Below are 23,088 nucleotides of genomic sequence, written 5' to 3'. Positions count from 1 at the left end.
TTGTTGAGGCAGGAAGGAGAGTTGTTGTTGAAGGAATTGCTGTACTTGTAGTACCTTTTATATTTGAATCTGTGGTTTGAGATACTGCACTTGTTGTTGAAGAAAAAGAAGGTGTTGATGGAGATGCTGTAGGTGCTACAGGTGATGGATGTGAAGTGCTGATTGAGGTTATCGTATCAGTGGATTGTTGAGACGTATTTGCATGATGAGATGATGTTGGCGTTGAAGAAGCTAATGTACTTTGGAAAGTGGTTTTCATACTTGGAGCTTCTGTTGTGGTTGGAGATGCTACAGATTCCATAGATGGAGCATTTGAAGACATAGTTGAAGTTATTCTTGTGGTGGTAGCAGGTGGAGTAGTACTTGTAATAGCGGTTGTTGTACTTGGTGGCGCAGTTGATGTGGTTTGCATAGTTGTTGAGGCAGGAAGGAGAGTTGTTGTTGATGGAAGTGCTGTACTTGTACTACCTTTTGTACTTGAATCTGTGGTTTGAGATACTGCACTTCTTGTTGAAGAAAAACTTGGTGTTGATGGAGATGCTGTAGGTACTACAGGTGATGGATGTGAAGTGCTGATTGAGGTTATCGTATCAGTGGATTGTTGAGACGTATTTGCTGGATGAGATGATGTTGGCGTTGAAGAAGCTGATGTACTTTGGAAAGTGGTTTTCATACTTGGAGCTTCTGTTGTGGTTGGAGATGCTACAGATTCCATAGATGGAGTATTTGTAGATGTAGTTGAAGTTATTCTTGTGGTGGTAGCAGGTGGAGTAGTACTTGTAATAGCGGTTGTTGTACTTGGTGGCGCAGTTGATGTGGTTTTCATAGTTGTTGAAGTAGGAAGGAGAGTTGTTGTTGATGGAAATGCTGTACTTGTAGTACTTCTTGTACTTGAATCTGTGGTTTTAGGTTCTGCACTTGTTGTTGTTGAAGAAAAAGTTGGTGTTGGTGGAGATCCTGTAGGTGCTACAGGTGATGGATGTGAAGTGCTGATTGAGGTTATCGTATCAGTGGATTGTTGAGACGTACTTGCTGGATGAGATGATGTTGGCGTTGAAGAAGCTGATGTACTTTGGAAGGTGGTTCTCATACTTGGAGCTTGTGTTGTGGTTGGAGATGCTACAGATTGCATAGATGGAGCATTTGAAGACATAGTTGAAGTTATTATTGTGGTGGTAGCAGGTGGAGTAGTACTTGTAATAGCGGTTGTTGTACTTGGTGGTGCCGTTGATGTGGTTTTCATAGTTGTTGAAGTAGGAAGGAGAGTTGTTGTTGATGGAATCGCTGTACTTGTAGTACCTTTTGTACTTGAATCTGTGGTTTGAGATACTGCACTTGTTGTTGTTGAAGAAAAACTTGGTGTTGATGGAGATGCTGTAGGTGCTACAGGTGATGGATGTGAAGTGCTGATTGAGGTTATCGTATCAGTGGATTGTTGAGACGTATTTGCTGGATGAGATGATGTTGGCGTTGAAGAAGCTGATGTACTTTGGAAAGTGGTTCTCATACTTGGAGCTTGTGTTGTGGTTGGAGATGCTACAGATTCCATAGATGGAGTATTTGTAGATGTAGTTGAAGTTATTCTTGTGGTGGTAGCAGGTGGAGTAGTACTTGTAATAGCGGTTGTTGTACTTGGTGGCGCAGTTGATGTGGTTTGCATAGTTGTTGAGGCAGGAAGGAGAGTTGTTGTTGACGGAAGTGCTGTACTTGTAGTCGTTGTTGGACTTGAATCTATGGTTTGAGGTACCGCACTTGTTGTTGTTGAAGAAAAACTTGGTGTTGATGGAGATGCTGTAGGTGCTACAGGTGATGGATGTGAAGTGCTGATTGAGGTTATCGTATCAGTGGATTGTTGAGAAGTACTTGCTGGTTGAGATGTTGTTGGTGTTGACGAAGCTGATGTACTTTGGAAAGTGGTTTTCATACTTGGAGCTTGTGTTGTGGCTGGAGATGCTACAGATTCCATAGATGGAGCATTTGTAGACGTAGTTGAAGTTATTCTTGTGGTGGTAGCAGGTGGAGTAGTACTTGTAATAGCGGTTGTTGTACTTGGTGGCGCACCTGATGTGGTTTTCATAGTTGTTGAAGGAGGAAGGAGAGTTGTTTTTGGCGGAAGCGTTGTTTTTGTAGTACTTCTTGTACTTGAATCTGTGGTTTTAGGTTCTGCACTTGTTGTTGTTGAAGAAAAAGTTGGTGTTGATGGAGATCCTGTAGGTGCTACAGGTGATGGATGTGAAGTGCTGATTGAGGTTATCGTATCAGTGGATTGTTGAGACGTACTTGCTGGATGAGATGATGTTGGCGTTGAAGAAGCTGATGTACTTTGGAAAGTGGTTTTCATACTTGGAGCTTGTGTTGTGGCTGGAGATGCTACAGATTCCATAGATGGAGCATTTGAAGACATAGTTGAAGTTATTCTTGTGGTGGTAGCAGGTGGAGTAGTACTTGTAATAGCGGTTGTTGTACTTGGTGGTGCAGTTGATGTGGTTTTCATAGTTGTTGAAATAGGAAGGAGAGTTGTTGTTGATGGAATCGCTGTACTTTTAGTACCTTTTGTACTTGAATCTGTGGTTTGAGATACTGCACTTGTTGTTGTTGAAGAAAAAGAAGGTGTTGATGGAGATGCTGTAGGTGCTACAAGTAATGGATATGAAGTGCTGATTGAGGTTATCATATCAGAGGATTGTTGAGAAGTACTTGCTGGTTCAGCTGTTGTTGGTGTTGACGAAGCTGATGTACTGTGGAAAGTGGTTTTCATACTTGGAGCTTGTGTTGTGGTTGGAGATGCTACAGATTCCATAGATGGAGTATTTGTAGACGTAGTTGAATTTATTCTTGTGGTGGTAGCAGGTGGAGTAGTACTTGTAATAGCGGTTGTTGTACTTGGTGGCGCAGTTGATGTGGTTTGCATAGTTGTTGAGGCAGGAAGGAGAGTTGTTGTTGACGGAAGTGCTGTACTTGTAGTCGTTGTTGGACTTGAATCTATGGTTTGAGGTACCGCACTTGTTGTTGTTGAAGAAAAAGTTGGTGTTGATGGAGATCCTGTAGGTGCTACAGGTGATGGATGTGAAGTGCTGATTGAGGTTATCGTATCAGTGGATTGTTGAGATGTACTTGCTGGATGAGATGATGTTGGCGTTGAAGAAGCTGATGTACTTTGGAAAGTGGTTTTCATACTTGGAGCTTGTGTTGTGGTTGGAGATGCTACAGATTCCATAGATGGAGCATTTGAAGACATAGTTGAAGTTATTCTTGTGGTGGTAGCAGGTGGAGTAGTACTTGTAATAGCGGTTGTTGTACTTGGTGGTGCAGTTGATGTGGTTTTCATAGTTGTTGAAGTAGGAAGGAGAGTTGTTGTTGATGGAATCGCTGTACTTGTAGTACCTTTTGTACTTGAATCTGTGGTTTGAGATACTGCACTTGTTGTTGATGAAGAAAAAGAAGGTGTTGATGGAGATGCTGTAGGTGCTACAAGTGATGGATGTGAAGAGCTGATTGAGGTTATCATATCAGAGGATTGTTGAGAAGTACTTGCTGGTTCAGCTGTTGTTGGTGTTGACGAAGCTGATGTACTTTGGAAAGTGGTTTTCATACTTGGAGCTTGTGTTGTGGTTGGAGATGCTACAGATTCCAAAGATGGAGTATTTGTAGACGTAGTTGAAGTTATTCTTGTGGTGGTAGCAGGTGGAGTAGTACTTGTAATAGCGGTTGTTGTACTTGGTGGCGCAGTTGATGTGGTTTGCATAATTGTTGAGGCAGGAAGGAGAGTTGTTGTTGATGGAATCGCTGTACTTGTAGTACCTTTTGTACTTGAATCTGTGGTTTGAGATACTGCACTTGTTGTTGTTGAAGAAAAAGAAGGTGTTGATGGAGATGCTGAAGGTGCTACAGGTGATGGATGTGAAGTGCTGATTGAGGTTATCGTATCAGTGGATTGTTGAGAAGTACTTGCTGGTTGAGATGTTGTTGGTGTTGACGAAGCTGATGTACTTTGGAAAGTGGTTTTCATACTTGGAGCTTGTGTTGTGGCTGGAGATGCTACAGATTCCATAGATGGAGCATTTGTAGACGTAGTTGAAGTTATTCTTGTGGTGGTAGCAGGTGGAGTAGTACTTGTAATAGCGGTTGTTGTACTTGGTGGCGCACTTGATGTGGTTTTCATAATTGTTGAAGTAGGAAGGACAGTTGTTGTTGATGGAAGCGCTGTATTTGTAGTACTTCTTGTACTTGAATCTGTGGTTTTAGGTTCTGCACTTGTTGTTGTTGAAGAAAAAGTTGGTGTTGATGGAGATCCTGTAGGTGCTACAGGTGATGGATGTGAAGTGCTGATTGAGGTTATCATATCAGAGGATTGTTGAGAAGTACTTGCTGGTTCAGCTGTTGTTGGTGTTGACGAAGCTGATGTACTTTGGAAAGTGGTTTTCATACTTGGAGCTTGTGTTGTGGTTGGAGATGCTACAGATTCCAAAGATGGAGTATTTGTAGACGTAGTTGAAGTTATTCTTGTGGTGGTAGCAGGTGGAGTAGTACTTGTAATAGCGGTTGTTGTACTTGGTGGCGCAGTTGATGTGGTTTGCATAATTGTTGAGGCAGGAAGGAGAGTTGTTGTTGACGGAAGTGCTGTACTTGTAGTCGTTGTTGGACTTGAATCTATGGTTTGAGGTACCGCACTTGTTTTTGTTGAAGAAAAATTTGGTGTTGATGGAGATGCTGAAGGTGCTACAGGTGATGGATGTGAAGTGCTGATTGAGGTTATCGTATCAGTGGATTGTTGAGACGTACTTGCTGGATGAGATGATGTTGGCGTTGAAGAAGCTGATGTACTTTGGAAAGTGGTTTTCATATTTGGAGCTTCTGTTGTGGTTGGAGATGCTACAGATTCCATAGATGGAGCATTTGTAAATGTAGTTGAAGTTATTCTTGTGGTGGTAGCACGTGGAGTAGTACTTGTAATAGCGGTTGTTGTACTTGGTGGCGCAGTTGATGTGGTTTGCATAGTTGTTGAGGCAGGAAGGAGAGTTGTTGTTGATGGAAGTGCTGTACTTGTACTACCTTTTGTACTTGAATCTGTGGTTTGAAATACTGCACTTGTTGTTGTTGAAGAAAAACTTGGTGTTGATGGAGATGCTGTAGGTGCTACAGGTGATGGATGTGAAGTGCTGATTGAGGTTATCGTATCAGTGGATTGTTGAGACGTATTTGCTGGATGAGATGATGTTGGCGTTGAAGAAGCTGATGTACTTTGGAAAGTGGTTTTCATACTTGGAGCTTCTGTTGTGGTTGGAGATGCTACAGATTCCATAGATGGAGCATTTGTAGACGTAGTTGAAGTTATTCTTGTGGTGGTAGCAGGTGGAGTAGTACTTGTAATAGCGGTTGTTGTACTTGGTGGCGCAGTTGATGTGGTTTTCATAGTTGTTGAAGTAGGAAGGAGAGTTGTTGTTGATGGAAATGCTGTACTTGTAGTACTTCTTGTACTTGAATCTGTGGTTTTAGGTTCTGCACTTGTTGTTGTTGAAGAAAAAGTTGGTGTTGGTGGAGATCCTGTAGGTGCTACAGGTGATGGATGTGAAGTGCTGATTGAGGTTATCGTATCAGTGGATTGTTGAGACGTACTTGCTGGATGAGATGATGTTGGCTTTGAAGAAGCTGATGTACTTTGGAAGGTGGTTCTCATACTTGGAGCTTGTGTTGTGGTTGGAGATGCTACAGATTGCATAGATGGAGCATTTGAAGACATAGTTGAAGTTATTCTTGTGGTGGTAGCAGGTGGAGTAGTACTTGTAATAGCGGTTGTTGTACTTGGTGGTGCCGTTGATGTGGTTTTCATAGTTGTTGAAGTAGGAAGGAGAGTTGTTGTTGATGGAATCGCTGTACTTGTAGTACCTTTTGTACTTGAATCTGTGGTTTGAGATACTGCACTTGTTGTTGTTGAAGAAAAACTTGGTGTTGATGGAGATGCTGTAGGTGCTACAGGTGATGGATGTGAAGTGCTGATTGAGGTTATCGTATCAGTGGATTGTTGAGACGTATTTGCTGGATGAGATGATGTTGGCGTTGAAGAAGCTGATGTACTTTGGAAAGTGGTTTTCATAATTGGAGCTTCTGTTGTGGTTGGAGATGCTAGAGATTCCATAGATGGAGCATTTGTAGACGTAGTTGAAGTTATTCTTGTGGTGGTAGCAGGTGGAGTAGTACTTGTAATAGCGGTTGTTGTACTTGGTGGCGCAGTTGATGTAGTTTTCATAGTTGTTGAAGTAGGAAGGAGAGTTGTTGTTGATGGAAATGCTGTATTTGTAGTACTTCTTGTACTTGAATCTGTGGTTTTAGGTTCTGCACTTGTTGTTGAAGAAAAAGTTGGTGTTGATGGAGATCCTGTAGGTGCTACAGGTGATGGATGTGAAGTGCTGATTGAGGTTATCGTATCAGTGGATTGTTGAGACGTACTTGCTGGATGAGATGATGTTGGCGTTGAAGAAGCTGATGTACTTTGGAAAGTGGTTTTCATACTTGGAGCTTCTGTTGTGGTTGGAGATGCAACAGATTCCATAGATGGAGCATTTGTAGACGTAGTTGAAGTTATTCTTGTGGTGGTAGCAGGTGGAGTAGTACTTGTAATAGCAGTTGTTGTACTTGGTGGCGCAGTTGATGTGGTTTGCATAGTTGTTGAGGCAGGAAGGAGAGTTGTTGATGGAATCGCTGTACTTGTACTACCTTTTGTACTTGAATCTGTGGTTTGAGATACTGCACTTGTTGTTGTTGAAGAAAAACTTGGTGTTGATGGAGATGCTGTAGGTGCTACAGGTGATGGATGTGAAGTGCTGATTGAGGTTATCGTATCAGTGGATTGTTGAGACGTATTTGCTGGATGAGATGATGTTGGCGTTGAAGAAGCTGATGTACTTTGGAAAGTGGTTTTCATAATTGGAGCTTCTGTTGTGGTTGGAGATGCTAGAGATTCCATAGATGGAGCATTTGTAGACGTAGTTGAAGTTATTCTTGTGGTGGTAGCAGGTGGAGTAGTACTTGTAATAGCGGTTGTTGTACTTGGTGGCGCAGTTGATGTAGTTTTCATAGTTGTTGAAGTAGGAAGGAGAGTTGTTGTTGATGGAAATGCTGTATTTGTAGTACTTCTTGTACTTGAATCTGTGGTTTTAGGTTCTGCACTTGTTGTTGAAGAAAAAGTTGGTGTTGATGGAGATCCTGTAGGTGCTACAGGGGATGGATGTGAAGTGCTGATTGAGGTTATCGTATCAGTGGATTGTTGAGACGTACTTGCTGGATGAGATGATGTTGGCGTTGAAGAAGCTGATGTACTTTGGAAGGTGTTTCTCATACTTGGAGCTTGTGTTGCGGTTGGAGATGCTACAGATTCCATAGATGGAGTATTTGTAGACGTAGTTGAAGTTATTCTTGTGGTGGTAGCAGGTGGAGTAGTACTTGTAATAGCGGTTGTTGTACTTGGTGGTGCAGTTGATGTGGTTTTCATAGTTGTTGAAGTAGGAAGGAGAGTTGTTGTTGATGGAATCGCTGTACTTGTAGTACCTTTTGTACTTGAATCTGTGGTTTGAGATACTGCACTTGTTGTTGTTGAAAAAAAAGAAGGTGTTGATGGAGATGCTGTAGGTGCTACAACTGATGGATGTGAAGTACTGATTGAGGTTATCATATCAGTGGATTGTTGAGAAGTACTTGCTGGTTCAGCTGTTGTTGGTGTTGACGAAGCTGATGTACTTTGGAAAGTGGTTTTCTTACTTGGAGCTTGTGTTGTGGTTGGAGATGCTACAGATTCCATAGATGGAGTATTTGTAGACTTAGTTGAAGTTATTCTTGTGGTGGTAGCAGGTGGAGTAGTACTTGTAATAGCGGTTGTTGTACTTGGTGGCGCAGTTGATATGGTTTGCATAGTTGTTGAGGCAGGAAGGAGAGTTGTTGTTGACGGAAGTGCTGTGCTTGTAGTCGTTGTTGGACTTGAATCTATGGTTTGAGGTACCGCACTTGTTGTTGTTGAAGAAAAAGTTGGTGTTGATGGAGATGCTGAAGGTGCTACAGGTGATGGATGTGAAGTGCTGATTGAGGTTATCGTATCAGTGGATTGTTGAGAAGTACTTGCTGGTTGAGATGTTGTTGGTGTTGACGAAGCTGATGTACTTTGGAAAGTGGTTTTCATACTTGGAGCTTGTGTTGTGGCTGGAGATGCTACAGATTCCATAGATGGAGCATTTGTAGACGTAGTTGAAGTTATTCTTGTGGTGGTAGCAGGTGGAGTAGTTCTTGTAATAGCGGTTGTTGTACTTGGTGGCGCACCTGATGTGGTTTTCATAGTTGTTGAAGGAGGAAGGAGAGTTGTTTTTGATGGAAGCGCTGTTTTTGTAGTACTTCTTGTACTTGAATCTGTGGTTTTAGGTTCTGCACTTGTTGTTGTTGAAGAAAAAGTTGGTGTTGATGGAGATCCTGTAGGTGCTACAGTTGATGGATGTGAAGTGCTGATTGAGGTTATTGTATCAGTGGATTGTTGAGACGTACTTGCTGGATGAGATGATGTTGGCGTTGAAGAAGCTGATGTACTTTGGAAAGTGGTTTTCATACTTGGAGCTTGTGTTGTGGCTGGAGATGCTACAGATTCCATAGATGGAGCATTTGAAGACATAGTTGAAGTTATTCTTGTGGTGGTAGCAGGTGGAGTAGTACTTGTAATAGCGGTTGTTGTACTTGGTGGTTCAGTTGATGTGGTTTTCATAGTTGTTGAAGTAGGAAGGAGAGTTGTTGTTGATGGAATCGCTGTACTTGTAGTACCTTTTGTACTTGAATCTGTGGTTTGAGATACTGCACTTGTTGTTGTTGAAGAAAAAGAAGGTGTTGATGGAGATGCTGTAGGTGCTACAAGTAATGGATATGAAGTGCTGATTGAGGTTATCATATCAGAGGATTGTTGAGAAGTACTTGCTGGTTCAGCTGTTGTTGGTGTTGACGAAGCTGATGTACTGTGGAAAGTGGTTTTCATACTTGGAGCTTGTGTTGTGGTTGGAGATGCTACAGATTCCATAGATGGAGTATTTGTAGACGTAGTTGAATTTATTCGTGTGGTGGTAGCAGGTGGAGTAGTACTTGTAATAGCGGTTGTTGTACTTGGTGGCGCAGTTGATGTGGTTTTCATAGTTGTTGAGGCAGGAAGGAGAGTTGTTGTTGACGGAAGTGCTGTACTTGTAGTCGTTGTTGGACTTGAATCTATGGTTTGAGGTACCGCACTTGTTGTTGTTGAAGAAAAAGTTGGTGTTGATGGAGATCCTGTAGATGCTACAGGTGATGGATGTGAAGTGCTGATTGAGGTTATAGTATCAGTGGATTGTTGAGATGTACTTGCTGGATGAGATGATGTTGGCGTTGAAGAAGCTGATGTACTTTGGAAAGTGGTTTTCATACTTGGAGCTTGTGTTGTGGTTGGAGATGCTACAGATTCCATAGATGGAGCATTTGAAGACATAGTTGAAGTTATTCTTGTGGTGGTAGCAGGTGGAGTAGAACTTGTAATAGCGGTTGTTGTACTTGGTGGTGCAGTTGATGTGGTTTTCATAGTTGTTGAAGTAGGAAGGAGAGTTGTTGTTGATGGAATCGCTGTACTTGTAGTACCTTTTGTACTTGAATCTGTGGTTTGAGATACTGCACTTGTTGTTGTTGAAGAAAAAGAAGGTGTTGATGGAGATGCTGTAGGTGCTACAAGTGATGGATGTGAAGTGCTGATTGAGGTTATCGTATCAGTGGATTGTTGAGACGTATTTGCATGATGAGATGATGTTGGCGTTGAAGAAGCTAATGTACTTTGGAAAGTGGTTTTCATACTTGTAGCTTCTGTTGTGGTTGGAGATGCTACAGATTCCATAGATGGAGCATTTGAAGACGTAGTTGAAGTTATTCTTGTGGTGGTAGCAGGTGGAGTAGTACTTGTAATAGCGGTTGTTGTACTTGGTGGCGCAGTTGATGTGGTTTGCATAGTTGTTGAGGCAGGAAGGAGAGTTGTTGTTGATGGAAGTGCTGTACTTGTACTACCTTTTGTACTTGAATCTGTGGTTTGAGATACTGCACTTGTTGTTGAAGAAAAACTTGGTGTTGATGGAGATGCTGTAGGTGCTACAGGTGATGGATGTGAAGTGCTGATTGAGGTTATCGTATCAGTGGATTGTTGAGACGTATTTGCTGGATGAGATGATGTTGGCGTTGAAGAAGCTGATGTATTTTGGAAAGTGGTTTTCATACTTGGAGCTTCTGTTGTGGTTGGAGATGCTACAGATTCCATAGATGGAGCATTTGTAGACGTAGTTGAAGTTATTCTTGTGGTGGTAGCAGGTGGAGTAGTACTTGTAATAGCGGTTGTTGTACTTGGTGGCGCAGTTGATGTGGTTTTCATAGTTGTTGAAGTAGGAAGGAGAGTTGTTGTTGATGGAAATGCTGTACTTGTAGTACTTCTTGTACTTGAATCTGTGGTTTTAGGTTCTGCACTTGTTGTTGTTGAAGAAAAAGTTGGTGTTGGTGGAGATCCTGTAGGTGCTACAGGTGATGGATGTGAAGTGCTGATTGAGGTTATCGTATCAGTGGATTGTTGAGACGTACTTGCTGGATGAGATGATGTTGGCGTTGAAGAAGCTGATGTACTTTGGAAGGTGGTTCTCATACTTGGAGCTTGTGTTGTGGTTGGAGATGCTACAGATTGCATAGATGGAGCATTTGAAGACATAGTTGAAGTTATTCTTGTGGTGGTAGCAGGTGGAGTAGTACTTGTAATAGCGGTTGTTGTACTTGGTGGTGCTGTTGATGTGGTTTTCATAGTTGTTGAAGTAGGAAGGAGAGTTGTTGTTGATGGAATCGCTGTACTTGTAGTACCTTTTGTACTTGAATCTGTGGTTTGAGATACTGCACTTGTTGTTGTTGAAGAAAAAGAAGGTGTTGATGGAGATGCTGTAGGTGCTACAAGTGATGGATGTGAAGTGCTGATTGAGGTTATCGTATCAGTGGATTGTTGAGACGTATTTGCTGGATGAGATGATGTTGGCGTTGAAGAAGCTGATGTACTTTGGAAAGTGGTTTTCATAATTGGAGCTTCTGTTGTGGTTGGAGATGCTAGAGATTCCATAGATGGAGCATTTGTAGACGTAGTTGAAGTTATTCTTGTGGTGGTAGCAGGTGGAGTAGTACTTGTAATAGCGGTTGTTGTACTTGGTGGCGCAGTTGATGTGGTTTTCATAGTTGTTGAAGTAGGAAGGAGAGTTGTTGTTGATGGAAATGCTGTATTTGTAGTACTTCTTGTACTTGAATCTGTGGTTTTAGGTTCTGCACTTGTTGTTAAAGAAAAAGTTGGTGTTGATGGAGATCCTGTAGGTGCTACAGGTGATGGATGTGAAGTGCTGATTGAGGTTATCGTATCAGTGGATTGTTGAGACGTACTTGCTGGATGAGATGATGTTGGCGTTGAAGAAGCTGATGTACTTTGGAAGGTGGTTCTCATACTTGGAGCTTGTGTTGTGGTTGGAGATGCTACAGATTCCATAGATGGAGTATTTGTAGACGTAGTTGAAGTTATTCTTGTGGTGGTAGCAGGTGGAGTAGTACTTGTAATAGCGGTTGTTGTACTTGGTGGTGCAGTTGATGTGGTTTTCATAGTTGTTGAAGTAGGAACGAGAGTTGTTGTTGATGGAATCGCTGTACTTGTAGTACCTTTTGTACTTGAATCTGTGGTTTGAGATACTGCACTTGTTGTTGTTGAAGAAAAAGAAGGTGTTGATGGAGATGCTGTAGGTGCTACAAGTGATGGATGTGAAGTGCTGATTGAGGTTATCATATCAGAGGATTGTTGAAAAGTACTTGCTGGTTCAGCTGTTGTTGGTGTTGACGAAGCTGATGTACTTTGGAAAGTGGTTTTCATACTTGGAGCTTGTGTTGTGGTTGGAGATGCTACCGATTCCAAAGATGGAGTATTTGTAGACGTAGTTGAAGTTATTCTTGTGGTGGTAGCAGGTGGAGTAGTACTTGTAATAGCAGTTGTTGTACTTGGTGGCGCAGTTGATGTGGTTTGCATAGTTGTTGAGGCAGGAAGGAGAGTTGTTGTTGACGGAAGTGCTGTACTTGTAGTCGTTGTTGGACTTGAATCTATGGTTTGAGGTACCGCACTTGTTGTTGTTGAAGAAAAAGTTGGTGTTGATGGAGATGCTGAAGGTGCTACAGGTGATGGATGTGAAGTGCTGATTGAGGTTATCGTATCAGTGGATTGTTGAGACGTATTTGCTGGATGAGATGATGTTGGCGTTGAAGAAGCTGATGTACTTTGGAAAGTGGTTTTCATACTTGGAGCTTCTGTTGTGGTTGGAGATGCTACAGATTCCATAGATGGAGCATTTGTAGACGTAGTTGAAGTTATTCTTGTGGTGGTAGCAGGTGGAGTAGTACTTGTAATAGCGGTTGTTGTACTTGGTGGCGCAGTTGATGTGGTTTTCACAGTTGTTGAAGTAGGAAGGAGAGTTGTTGTTGATGGAAATGCTGTACTTTTAGTACTTCTTGTACTTGAATCTGTGGTTTTAGGTTCTGCACTTGTTGTTGTTGAAGAAAAAGTTGGTGTTGGTGGAGATCCTGTAGGTGCTACAGGTGATGGATGTGAAGTGCTGATTGAGGTTATTGTATCAGTGGATTGTTGAGACGTACTTGCTGGATGAGATGATGTTGGCGTTGAAGAAGCTGATGTACTTTGGAAGGTGGTTCTCATAGTTGGAGCTTGTGTTGTGGTTGGAGATGCTACAGATTGCATAGATGGAGCATTTGAAGACATAGTTGAAGTTATTCTTGTGGTGGTAGCAGGTGGAGTAGTACTTGTAATAGCGGTTGTTGTACTTGGTGGTGTCGTTGATGTGGTTTTCATAGTTGTTGAAGTAGGAAGGAGAGTTGTTGTTGATGGAATCGCTGTACTTGTACTACCTTTTGTACTTGAATCTGTGGTTTGAGATACTGCACTTGTTGTTGTTGAAGAAAAAGAAGGTGTTGATGGAGATGCTGTAGGTGCTACAAGTGATGGATGTGAAGTGCTGATTGAGGTTATCGTATCAGTGGATTGTTGAGACGTATTTGCATGATGAGATGATGTTGGCGTTGAAGAAGCTAATGTACTTTGGAAAGTGGTTTTCATACTTGTAGCTTCTGTTGTGGTTGGAGATGCTACAGATTCCATAGATGGAGCATTTGAAGACGTAGTTGAAGTTATTCTTGTGGTGGTAGCAGGTGGAGTAGTACTTGTAATAGCGGTTGTTGTACTTGGTGGCGCAGTTGATGTGGTTTGCATAGTTGTTGAGGCAGGAAGGAGAGTTGTTGTTGATGGAAGTGCTGTACTTGTACTACCTTTTGTACTTGAATCTGTGGTTTGAGATACTGCACTTGTTGTTGAAGAAAAACTTGGTGTTGATGGAGATGCTGTAGGTGCTACAGGTGATGGATGTGAAGTGCTGATTGAGGTTATCGTATCAGTGGATTGTTGAGACGTATTTGCATGATGAGATGATGTTGGCGTTGAAGAAGCTGATGTACTTTGGAAAGTGTTTTTCATACTTGGAGCTTCTGTTGTGGTTGGAGATGCTACAGATTCCATAGATGGAGCATTTGTAGACGTAGTTGAAGTTATTCTTGTGGTGGTAGCAGGTGGAGTAGTACTTGTAATAGCGGTTGTTGTACTTGGTGGCGCAGTTGATGTGGTTTTCATAGTTGTTGAAGTAGGAAGGAGAGTTGTTGTTGATGGAAATGCTGTACTTGTAGTACTTCTTGTACTTGAATCTGTGGTTTTAGGTTCTGCACTTGTTGTTGTTGAAGAAAAAGTTGGTGTTGGTGGAGATCCTGTAGGTGCTACAGGTGATGGATGTGAAGTGCTGATTGAGGTTATCGTATCAGTGGATTGTTGAGACGTACTTGCTGGATGAGATGATGTTGGCGTTGAAGAAGCTGATGTACTTTGGAAGGTGGTTCTCATACTTGGAGCTTGTGTTGTGGTTGGAGATGCTACAGATTGCATAGATGGAGCATTTGAAGACATAGTTGAAGTTATTCTTGTGGTGGTAGCAGGTGGAGTAGTACTTGTAATAGCGGTTGTTGTACTTGGTGGTGCAGTTGATGTGGTTTTCATAGTTGTTGAAGTAGGAAGGAGAGTTGTTGTTGATGGAATCGCTGTACTTGTAGTACCTTTTGTACTTGAATCTGTGGTTTGAGATACTGCACTTGTTGTTGTTGAAGAAAAAGAAGGTGTTGATGGAGATGCTGTAGGTGCTACAAGTGATGGATGTGAAGTGCTGATTGAGGTTATCATATCAGTGGATTGTTGAGAAGTACTTGCTGGTTCAGCTGTTGTTGGTGTTGACGAAGCTGATGTACTTTGGAAAGTGGATTTCATACTTGGAGCTTGTGTTGTGGTTGGAGATGCTACAGATTCCATAGATGGAGTATTTGTAGACGTAGTTGAAGTTATTCTTGTGGTGGTAGCAGGTGGAGTAGTACTTGTAATAGCAGTTGTTGTACTTGGTGGCGCAGTTGATGTGGTTTGCATAGTTGTTGAGGCAGAAAGGAGAGTTGTTGTTGACGGAAGTGCTGTACTTGTAGTCGTTGTTGGACTTGAATCTATGGTTTGAGGTACCGCACTTGTTGTTGTTGAAGAAAAAGTTGGTGTTGATGGAGATGCTGAAGGTGCTACAGGTGATGGATGTGAAGTGCTGATTGAGGTTATCGTATCAGTGGATTGTTGAGACGTACTTGCTGGTTGAGATGATGTTGGCGTTGAAGAAGGTGATGTACTTTGGAAGGTGGTTCTCATACTTGGAGCTTGTGTTGTGGTTGGAGATGCTACAGATTGCATAGATGGAGCATTTGAAGACATAGTTGAAGTTACTCTTGTGGTGGTAGCAGGTGGAATAGTACTTGTAATAGCGGTTGTTGTACTTGGTGGTGCAGTTGATGTGGTTTTCATAGTTGTTGAAGTAGGAAGGAGAGTTGTTGTTGATGGAATCGCTGTACTTGTAGTACCTTTTGTACTTGAATCTGTGGTTTGAGATACTGCACTTGTTGTTGTTGAAGAAAAAGAAGGTGTTGATGGAGATGCTGTAGGTGCTACAAGTGATGGATGTGAAGTGCTGATTGAGGTTATCGTATCAGTGGATTGTTGAGAAGTACTTGCTGGTTCAGCTGTTGTTTTTGTTGACGAAGCTGATGTACTTTGGAAAGTGGTTTTCATACTTGGAGCTTGTGTTGTGGTTGGAGATGCTACAGATTCCATAGATGGAGCATTTGAAGACATAGTTGAAGTTATTCTTGTGGTGGTAGCAGGTGGAGTAGTACTTGTAATAGCGGTTGTTGTACTTGGTGGTGCAGTTGATGTGGTTTTCATAGTTGTTGAAGTAGGAAGGAGAGTTGTTGTTGATGGAATCGCTGTACTTGTAGTACCTTTTGTACTTGAATCTGTGGTTTGAGATACTGCACTTGTTGTTGTTGAAGAAAAAGAAGGTGTTGATGGAGATGCTGTAGGTGCTACAAGTGATGGATGTGAAGTGCTGATTGAGGTTATCATATCAGTGGATTGTTGAGAAGTACTTGCTGGTTCAGCTGTTGTTGGTGTTGACGAAGCTGATGTACTTTGGAAAGTGGATTTCATACTTGGAGCTTGTGTTGTGGTTGGAGATGCTACAGATTCCATAGATGGAGTATTTGTAGACGTAGTTGAAGTTATTCTTGTGGTGGTAGCAGGTGGAGTAGTACTTGTAATAGCAGTTGTTGTACTTGGTGGCGCAGTTGATGTGGTTTGCATAGTTGTTGAGGCAGAAAGGAGAGTTGTTGTTGACGGAAGTGCTGTACTTGTAGTCGTTGTTGGACTTGAATCTATGGTTTGAGGTACCGCACTTGTTGTTGTTGAAGAAAAAGTTGGTGTTGATGGAGATGCTGAAGGTGCTACAGGTGATGGATGTGAAGTGCTGATTGAGGTTATCGTATCAGTGGATTGTTGAGACGTACTTGCTGGTTGAGATGATGTTGGCGTTGAAGAAGGTGATGTACTTTGGAAGGTGGTTCTCATACTTGGAGCTTGTGTTGTGGTTGGAGATGCTACAGATTGCATAGATGGAGCATTTGAAGACATAGTTGAAGTTACTCTTGTGGTGGTAGCAGGTGGAATAGTACTTGTAATAGCGGTTGTTGTACTTGGTGGTGCAGTTGATGTGGTTTTCATAGTTGTTGAAGTAGGAAGGAGAGTTGTTGTTGATGGAATCGCTGTACTTGTAGTACCTTTTGTACTTGAATCTGTGGTTTGAGATACTGCACTTGTTGTTGTTGAAGAAAAAGAAGGTGTTGATGGAGATGCTGTAGGTGCTACAAGTGATGGATGTGAAGTGCTGATTGAGGTTATCGTATCAGTGGATTGTTGAGAAGTACTTGCTGGTTCAGCTGTTGTTGGTGTTGACGAAGCTGATGTACTTTGGAAAGTGGTTTTCATACTTGGAGCTTGTGTTGTGGTTGGAGATGCTACAGATTGCATAGATGGAGCATTTGAAGACATAGTTGAAGTTATTCTTGTGGTGGTAGCAGGTGGAGTAGTACTTGTAATAGCGGTTGTTGTACTTGGTGGTGCAGTTGATGTGGTTTTCATAGTTGTTGAAGTAGGAAGGAGAGTTGTTGTTGATGGAATCGCTGTACTTGTAGTACCTTTTATACTTGAATCTGTGGTTTGAGATACTGCACTTGTTGTTGTTGAAGAAAAAGTTGGTGTTGATGGAGATCCTGTAGGTGCTACAGGTGATGGATGTGAAGTGCTGATTGAGGTTATCGTATCAGTGGATTGTTGAGACGTACTTGCTGGATGAGATGATGTTGGTGTTGAAGAAGCTGATGTACTTTGGAAAGTGGTTTTCATACTTGGAGCTTGTGTTGTGGTTGGAGATGCTACAGATTCCATAGATGGAGAATTTGTAGACGTAGTTGAAGTTATTCTTGTGGTGGTAGCAGGTGGAGTAGTACTTGTTATAGCGGTTGTTGTACTTGGTGGCGCAGTTGATGTGGTTTGCATAGTTGTTGAGGCAGCAAGGAGAGTTGTTGTTGATGGAATCGCTTTACTTGTAGTACCTTTTGTACTTGAATCTGTGGTTTGAGATACTGCACTTGTTGTTGTTGAAGAAAAAGTTGGTGTTGATGGAGATGCTGTAGGTGCTACAGGTGATGGATGTGAAGTGCTGATTGAGGTTATCGTATCAGTGGATTGTTGAGACGTACTTGCTGGATGAGATGATGTTGGCGTTGAAGAAGCTGATGTACTTTGGAAAGTGGTTTTCATACTTGGAGCTTGTGTTGTGGTTGGAGATGCTACAGATTCCATAGATGGAGCATTTGAAGACATAGTTGAAGTTATTCTTGTGGTGGTAGCAGGTGGAGTAGTACTTCTAATAGCGGTTGTTGTACTTGGTGGCGCAGTTGATGTGGTTTTCATAGTTGTTGAAGTAGGAAGGAGAGTTGTTGTTGATGGAATCGCTGTACTTGTAGTACCTTTTATACTTGAATCTGTGGTTTGAGATACTGCACTTGTTGTTGTTGAAGAAAAAGTTGGTGTTGATGGAGATGCTGTAGGTGCTACAGGTGATGGATGTGAAGTGCTGATTGAGGTTATCGTATCAGTGGATTGTTGAGAAGTACTTGCTGGTTGAGATGTTGTTGGCGTTGAAGAAGCTGATGTACTTTGGAAAGTGGTTTTCATACTTGGAGCTTGTGTTGTGGTTGGAGATGCTACAGATTCCATAGATGGAGCATTTGTAGACGTAGTTGAAGTTATTCTTGTGGTGGTAGCAGGTGGAGTAGTACTTGTAATAGCGGTTGTTGTACTTGGTGGCGCAGTTGATGTGGTTTTCATAGTTGTTGAAGTAGGAAGGAGAGTTGTTGTTGATGGAAATGCTGTATTTGTAGTACTTCTTGTACTTGAATCTGTGGTTTTAGGTTCTGCACTTGTTGTTGTTGAAGAAAAAGTTGGTGTTGATGGAGATCCTGTAGGTGCTACAGGTGATGGATGTGAAGTGCTGATTGAGGTTATCGTATCAGTGGATTGTTGAGAAGTACTTGCTGGTTCAGCTGTTGTTGGTGTTGACGAAGCTGATGTACTTTGGAAAGTGGTTTTCATACTTGGAGCTTGTGTTGTGGTTGGAAATGCTACAGATTGCATAGATGGAGCATTTGAAGACATAGTTGAAGTTATTCTTGTGGTGGTAGCAGGTGGAGTAGTACTTGGAAAAGCGGTTGTTGTACTTGGTGGTGCAGTTGATGTGGTTTTCATAGTTGTTGAAGTAGGAAGGAGAGTTGTTGTTGATGGAATCGCTGTACTTGTAGTACCTTTTGTACTTGAATCTGTGGTTTGAGATACTGCACTTGTTGTTGTTGAAGAAAAAGAAGGTGTTGATGGAGATGCTGTAGGTGCTACAAGTGATGGATGTGAAGTGCTGATTGAGGTTATCATATCAGTGGATTGTTGAGAAGTACTTGCTGGTTCAGCTGTTGTTGGTGTTGACGAAGCTGATGTACTTTGGAAAGTGGTTTTCATACTTGGAGCTTGTGTTGTGGTTGGAGATGCTACAGATTCCATAGATGGAGCATTTGTAGACGTAGTTGAAGTTATTCTTGTGGTGGTAGCAGGTGGAGTAGTACTTGTAATAGCGGTTGTTGTACTTGGTTGTGCAGTTGATGTGGTTTTCATAGTTGTTGAAGTAGGAAGGAGAGTTGTTGTTGATGGAATCGCTGTACTTGTAGTACCTTTTGTACTTGAATCTGTGGTTTGAGATACTGCACTTGTTGTTGAAGAAAAAGAAGGTGTTGATGGAGATGCTGTAGGTGCTACAAGTGATGGATGTGAAGTGCTGATTGAGGTTATCGTATCAGTGGATTGTTGAGAAGTACTTGCTGGTTGAGATGTTGTTGGTGTTGACAAAGCTGATGTACTTTGGAAAGTGGTTTTCATCCTTGGAGCTTGTGTTGTGGTTGGAGATGCTACAGATTCCATAAATGGAGCATTTGTAGACGTAGTTGAAGTTATTCTTGTGGTGGTAGCAGGTGGAGTAGTACTTGTAATAGCGGTTGTTGTACTTGGTGGTGCAGTTGATGTGGTTTTCATAGTTGTTGAAGTAGGAAGGAGAGTTGTTGTTGATGGAATCGCTGTACTTATAGTACCTTTTGTACTTGAATCTGTGGTTTGAGATACTGCACTTGTTGTTGTTGAAGAAAAAGAAGGTGTTGATGGAGATGCTGTAGGTGCTACAAGTGATGGATGTGAAGTGCTGATTGAGGTTATCATATCAGTGGATTGTTGAGAAGTACTTGCTGGTTCAGCTGTTGTTGGTGTTGACGAAGCTGATGTACTTTGGAAAGTGGTTTTCATACTTGGAGCTTGTGTTGTGGTTGGAGATGCTACAGATTCCATAGATGGAGTATTTGTAGACGTAGTTGAAGTTATTCTTGTGGTGGTAGCAGGTGGAGTAGTACTTGTAATAGCAGTTGTTGTACTTGGTGGCGCAGTTGATGTGGTTTGCATAGTTGTTGAGGCAGGAAGGAGAGTTGTTGTTGACGGAAGTGCTGTACTTGTAGTCGTTGTTGGACTTGAATCTATGGTTTGAGGTACCGCACTTGTTGTTGTTGAAGAAAAAGTTGGTGTTGATGGAGATGCTGAAGGTGCTACAGGTGATGGATGTGAAGTGCTGATTGAGGTTATCGTATCAGTGGATTGTTGAGACGTACTTGCTGGTTGAGATGATGTTGGCGTTGAAGAAGCTGATGTACTTTGGAAGGTGGTTCTCATACTTGGAGCTTGTGTTGTGGTTGGAGATGCTACAGATTGCATAGATGGAGCATTTGAAGACATAGTTGAAGTTATTCTTGTGGTGGTAGCAGGTGGAGTAGTACTTGTAATAGCGGTTGTTGTACTTGGTGGTGCAGTTGATGTGGTTTTCATTGTTGTTGAAGTAGGAAGGAGAGTTGTTGTTGATGGAATCGCTGTACTTGTAGTACCTTTTGTACTTGAATCTGTGATTTGAGATACTGCACTTGTTGTTGTTGAAGAAAAAGAAGGTGTTGATGGAGATGCTGTAGGTGCTACAAGTGATGGATGTGAAGTGCTGATTGAGGTTATCGTATCAGTGGATTGTTGAGAAGTACTTGCTGGTTCAGCTGTTGTTGGTGTTGACGAAGCTGATGTACTTTGGAAAGTGGTTTTCATACTTGGAGCTTGTGTTGTGGTTGGAGATGCTACAGATTCCATAGATGGAGCATTTGAAGACATAGTTGAAGTTATTCTTGTGGTTGTAGCAGGTGGAGTAGTACTTGTAATAGCGGTTGTTGTACTTGGTGGTGCAGTTGATGTGGTTTTCATACTTGTTGAAGTAGGAAGGAGAGTTGTTGTTGATGGAATCGCTGTACTTGTAGTACTTTTTATACTTGAATCTGTGGTTTGAGATACTGCACTTGTTGTTGTTGAAGAAAAAGTTGGTGTTGATGGAGATCCTGTAGGTGCTACAGGTGATGGATGTGAAGTGCTGATTGAGGTTATCGTATCAGTGGATTGTTGAGACGTACTTGCTGGATGAGATGATGTTGGTGTTGAAGAAGCTGATGTACTTTGGAAAGTGGTTTTCATACTTGGAGCTTGTGTTGTGGTTGGAGATGCTACAGATTCCATAGATGGAGCATTTGTAGACGTAGTTGAAGTTATTCTTGTGGTGGTAGCAGGTGGAGTAGTACTTGTTATAGCGGTTGTTGTACTTGGTGGCGCAGTTGATGTGGTTTGCATAGTTGTTGAGGCAGCAAGGAAAGTTGTTGTTGATGGAATCGCTTTACTTGTAGTACCTTTTGTACTTGAATCTGTGGTTTGAGATACTGCACTTGTTGTTGTTGAAGAAAAAGTTGGTGTTGATGGAGATGCTGTAGGTGCTACAGGTGATGGATGTGAAGTGCTGATTGAGGTTATCGTATCAGTGGATTGTTGAGACGTACTTGCTGGTTGAGATGTTGTTGGCGTTGAAGAAGCTGATGTACTTTGGAAAGTGGTTTTCATACTTGGAGCTTGTGTTGTGGTTGGAGATGCTACAGATTCCATAGATGGAGCATTTGTAGACATAGTTGAAGTTATTCTTGTGGTGGTAGCAGGTGGAGTAGTACTTGTAATAGCGGTTGTTGTACTTGGTGGCGCAGTTGATGTGGTTTTCATAGTTGTTGAAGTAGGAAGGAGAGTTGTTGTTGATGGAAATGCTGTATTTGTAGTACTTCTTGTACTTGAATCTGTGGTTTTAGGTTCTGCACTTGTTGTTGTTGAAGAAAAAGTTGGTGTTGATGGAGATCCTGTAGGTGCTACAGGTGATGGATGTGAAGTGCTGATTGAGGTTATCGTATCAGTGGATTGTTGAGAAGTACTTGCTGGTTCAGCTGTTGTTGGTGTTGACGAAGCTGATGTACTTTGGAAAGTGGTTTTCATACTTGGAGCTTGTGTTGTGGTTGGAGATGCTACATATTGCATAGATGGAGCATTTGAAGACATAGTTGAAGTTATTCTTGTGGTGGTAGCAGGTGGAGTAGTACTTGTAATAGCGGTTGTTGTACTTGGTGGTGCAGTTGATGTGGTTTTCATAGTTGTTGAAGTAGGAAGGAGAGTTGTTGTTGATGGAATCGCTGTACTTGTAGTACCTTTTGTACTTGAATCTGTGGTTTGAGATACTGCACTTGTTGTTGTTGAAGAAAAAGAAGGTGTTGATGGAGATGCTGTAGGTGCTACAAGTGATGGATGTGAAGTGCTGATTGAGGTTATCATATCAGTGGATTGTTGAGAAGTACTTGCTGGTTCAGCTGTTGTTGGTGTTGACGAAGCTGATGTACTTTGGAAATTGGTTTTCATACTTGGAGCTTGTGTTGTGGTTGGAGATGCTACAGATTCCATAGATGGAGTATTTGTAGACGTAGTTGAAGTTATTCTTGTGGTGGTAGCAGGTGGAGTAGTACTTGTAATAGCGGTTGTTGTACTTGGTGGAGCAGTTGATGTGGTTTGCATAGTTGTTGAGGCAGGAAGGAGAGTTGTTGTTGACGGAAGTGCTGTACTTGTAGTCGTTGTTGGACTTGAATCTATGGTTTGAGGTACCGCACTTGTTGTTGTTGAAGAAAAAGTTGGTGTTGATGGAGATGCTGAAGGTGCTACAGGTGATGGATGTGAAGTGCTGATTGAGGTTATCGTATCAGTGGATTGTTGAGAAGTACTTGCTGGTTGAGATGTTGTTGGTGTTGACGAAGCTGATGTACTTTGGAAAGTGGTTTTCATCCTTGGAGCTTGTGTTGTGGTTGGAGATGCTACAGATTCCATAGATGGAGCATTTGAAGACGTAGTTGAAGTTATTCTTGTTGTGGTAGCAGGTGGAGTAGTACTTGTAATAGCGGTTGTTGTACTTGGTGGCGCACTTGATGTGGTTTTCATAGTTGTTGAAGTAGGAAGGAGAGTTGTTGTTGATGGAAGTGCTGTATTTGTAGTACTTCTTGTACTTGAATCTGTGGTTTTAGGTTCTGCACTTGTTGTTGTTGAAGATAAAGTTGGTGTTGATGGAGATCCTGTAGGTGCTAAAGCTGATGGATGTGAAGTGCTGATTGAGGTTATCGTATCAGTGGATTGTTGAGACGTACTTGCTGGATGAGATGATGTTGGTGTTGAAGAAGGCGATGTACTTTGGAAAGTGGTTTTCATACTTGGAGCTTGTGTTGTGGTTGGAGATGCTACAGATTCCATAGATGGAGCATTTGAAGACATAGTTGAAGTTATTCTTGTGGTGATAGCAGGTGGAGTAGTACTTGTAATAGCGGTTGTTGTACTTGGTGGTGCAGTTGATGTGGTTTTCATAGTTGTTGAAGTAGGAAGGAGAGTTGTTGTTGATGGAATCGCTGTACTTGTAGTACCTTTTATACTTGAATCTGTGGTTTGAGATACTGCACTTGTTGTTGTTGAAGAAAAAGTTGGTGTTGATGGAGATCCTGTAGGTGCTAAAGGTGATGGATATGAAGTGCTGATTGAGGTTATCGTAT

At 41.9% G+C, this 23,088-nt stretch overlaps 1 protein-coding gene across 1 annotated transcript; it reads right to left on the bottom strand.

The window, feature by feature from the left end:
* Positions 1 to 2,705: 2,705 nt before the first annotated feature.
* LOC148656116 (uncharacterized) lies at positions 2,706 to 19,834 on the bottom strand. The gene is made up of 5 exons (XM_088644391.1): positions 19,816 to 19,834; positions 17,440 to 18,045; positions 14,186 to 14,292; positions 8,621 to 8,668; positions 2,706 to 2,738 (listed from the first exon to the last, which is right to left on the bottom strand). The coding sequence occupies exons 1-5, from the start codon at positions 19,832 to 19,834 to the stop codon at positions 2,706 to 2,708; spliced, it is 813 nt and encodes a 270-aa protein (XP_088500517.1).
* Between the last annotated feature and the right edge of the window lie 3,254 nt (positions 19,835 to 23,088).

The sequence above is a fragment of the Lepisosteus platostomus genome, chromosome 8 (assembly GCF_059453375.1).
Source record: "Lepisosteus platostomus isolate fLepPlt1 chromosome 8, fLepPlt1.hap1, whole genome shotgun sequence".
Taxonomy (NCBI): domain Eukaryota; kingdom Metazoa; phylum Chordata; class Actinopteri; order Semionotiformes; family Lepisosteidae; genus Lepisosteus; species Lepisosteus platostomus.
Note: the sequence above shows the minus strand (reverse complement) of the source record. Positions and strands in the feature narration are given on the sequence as shown.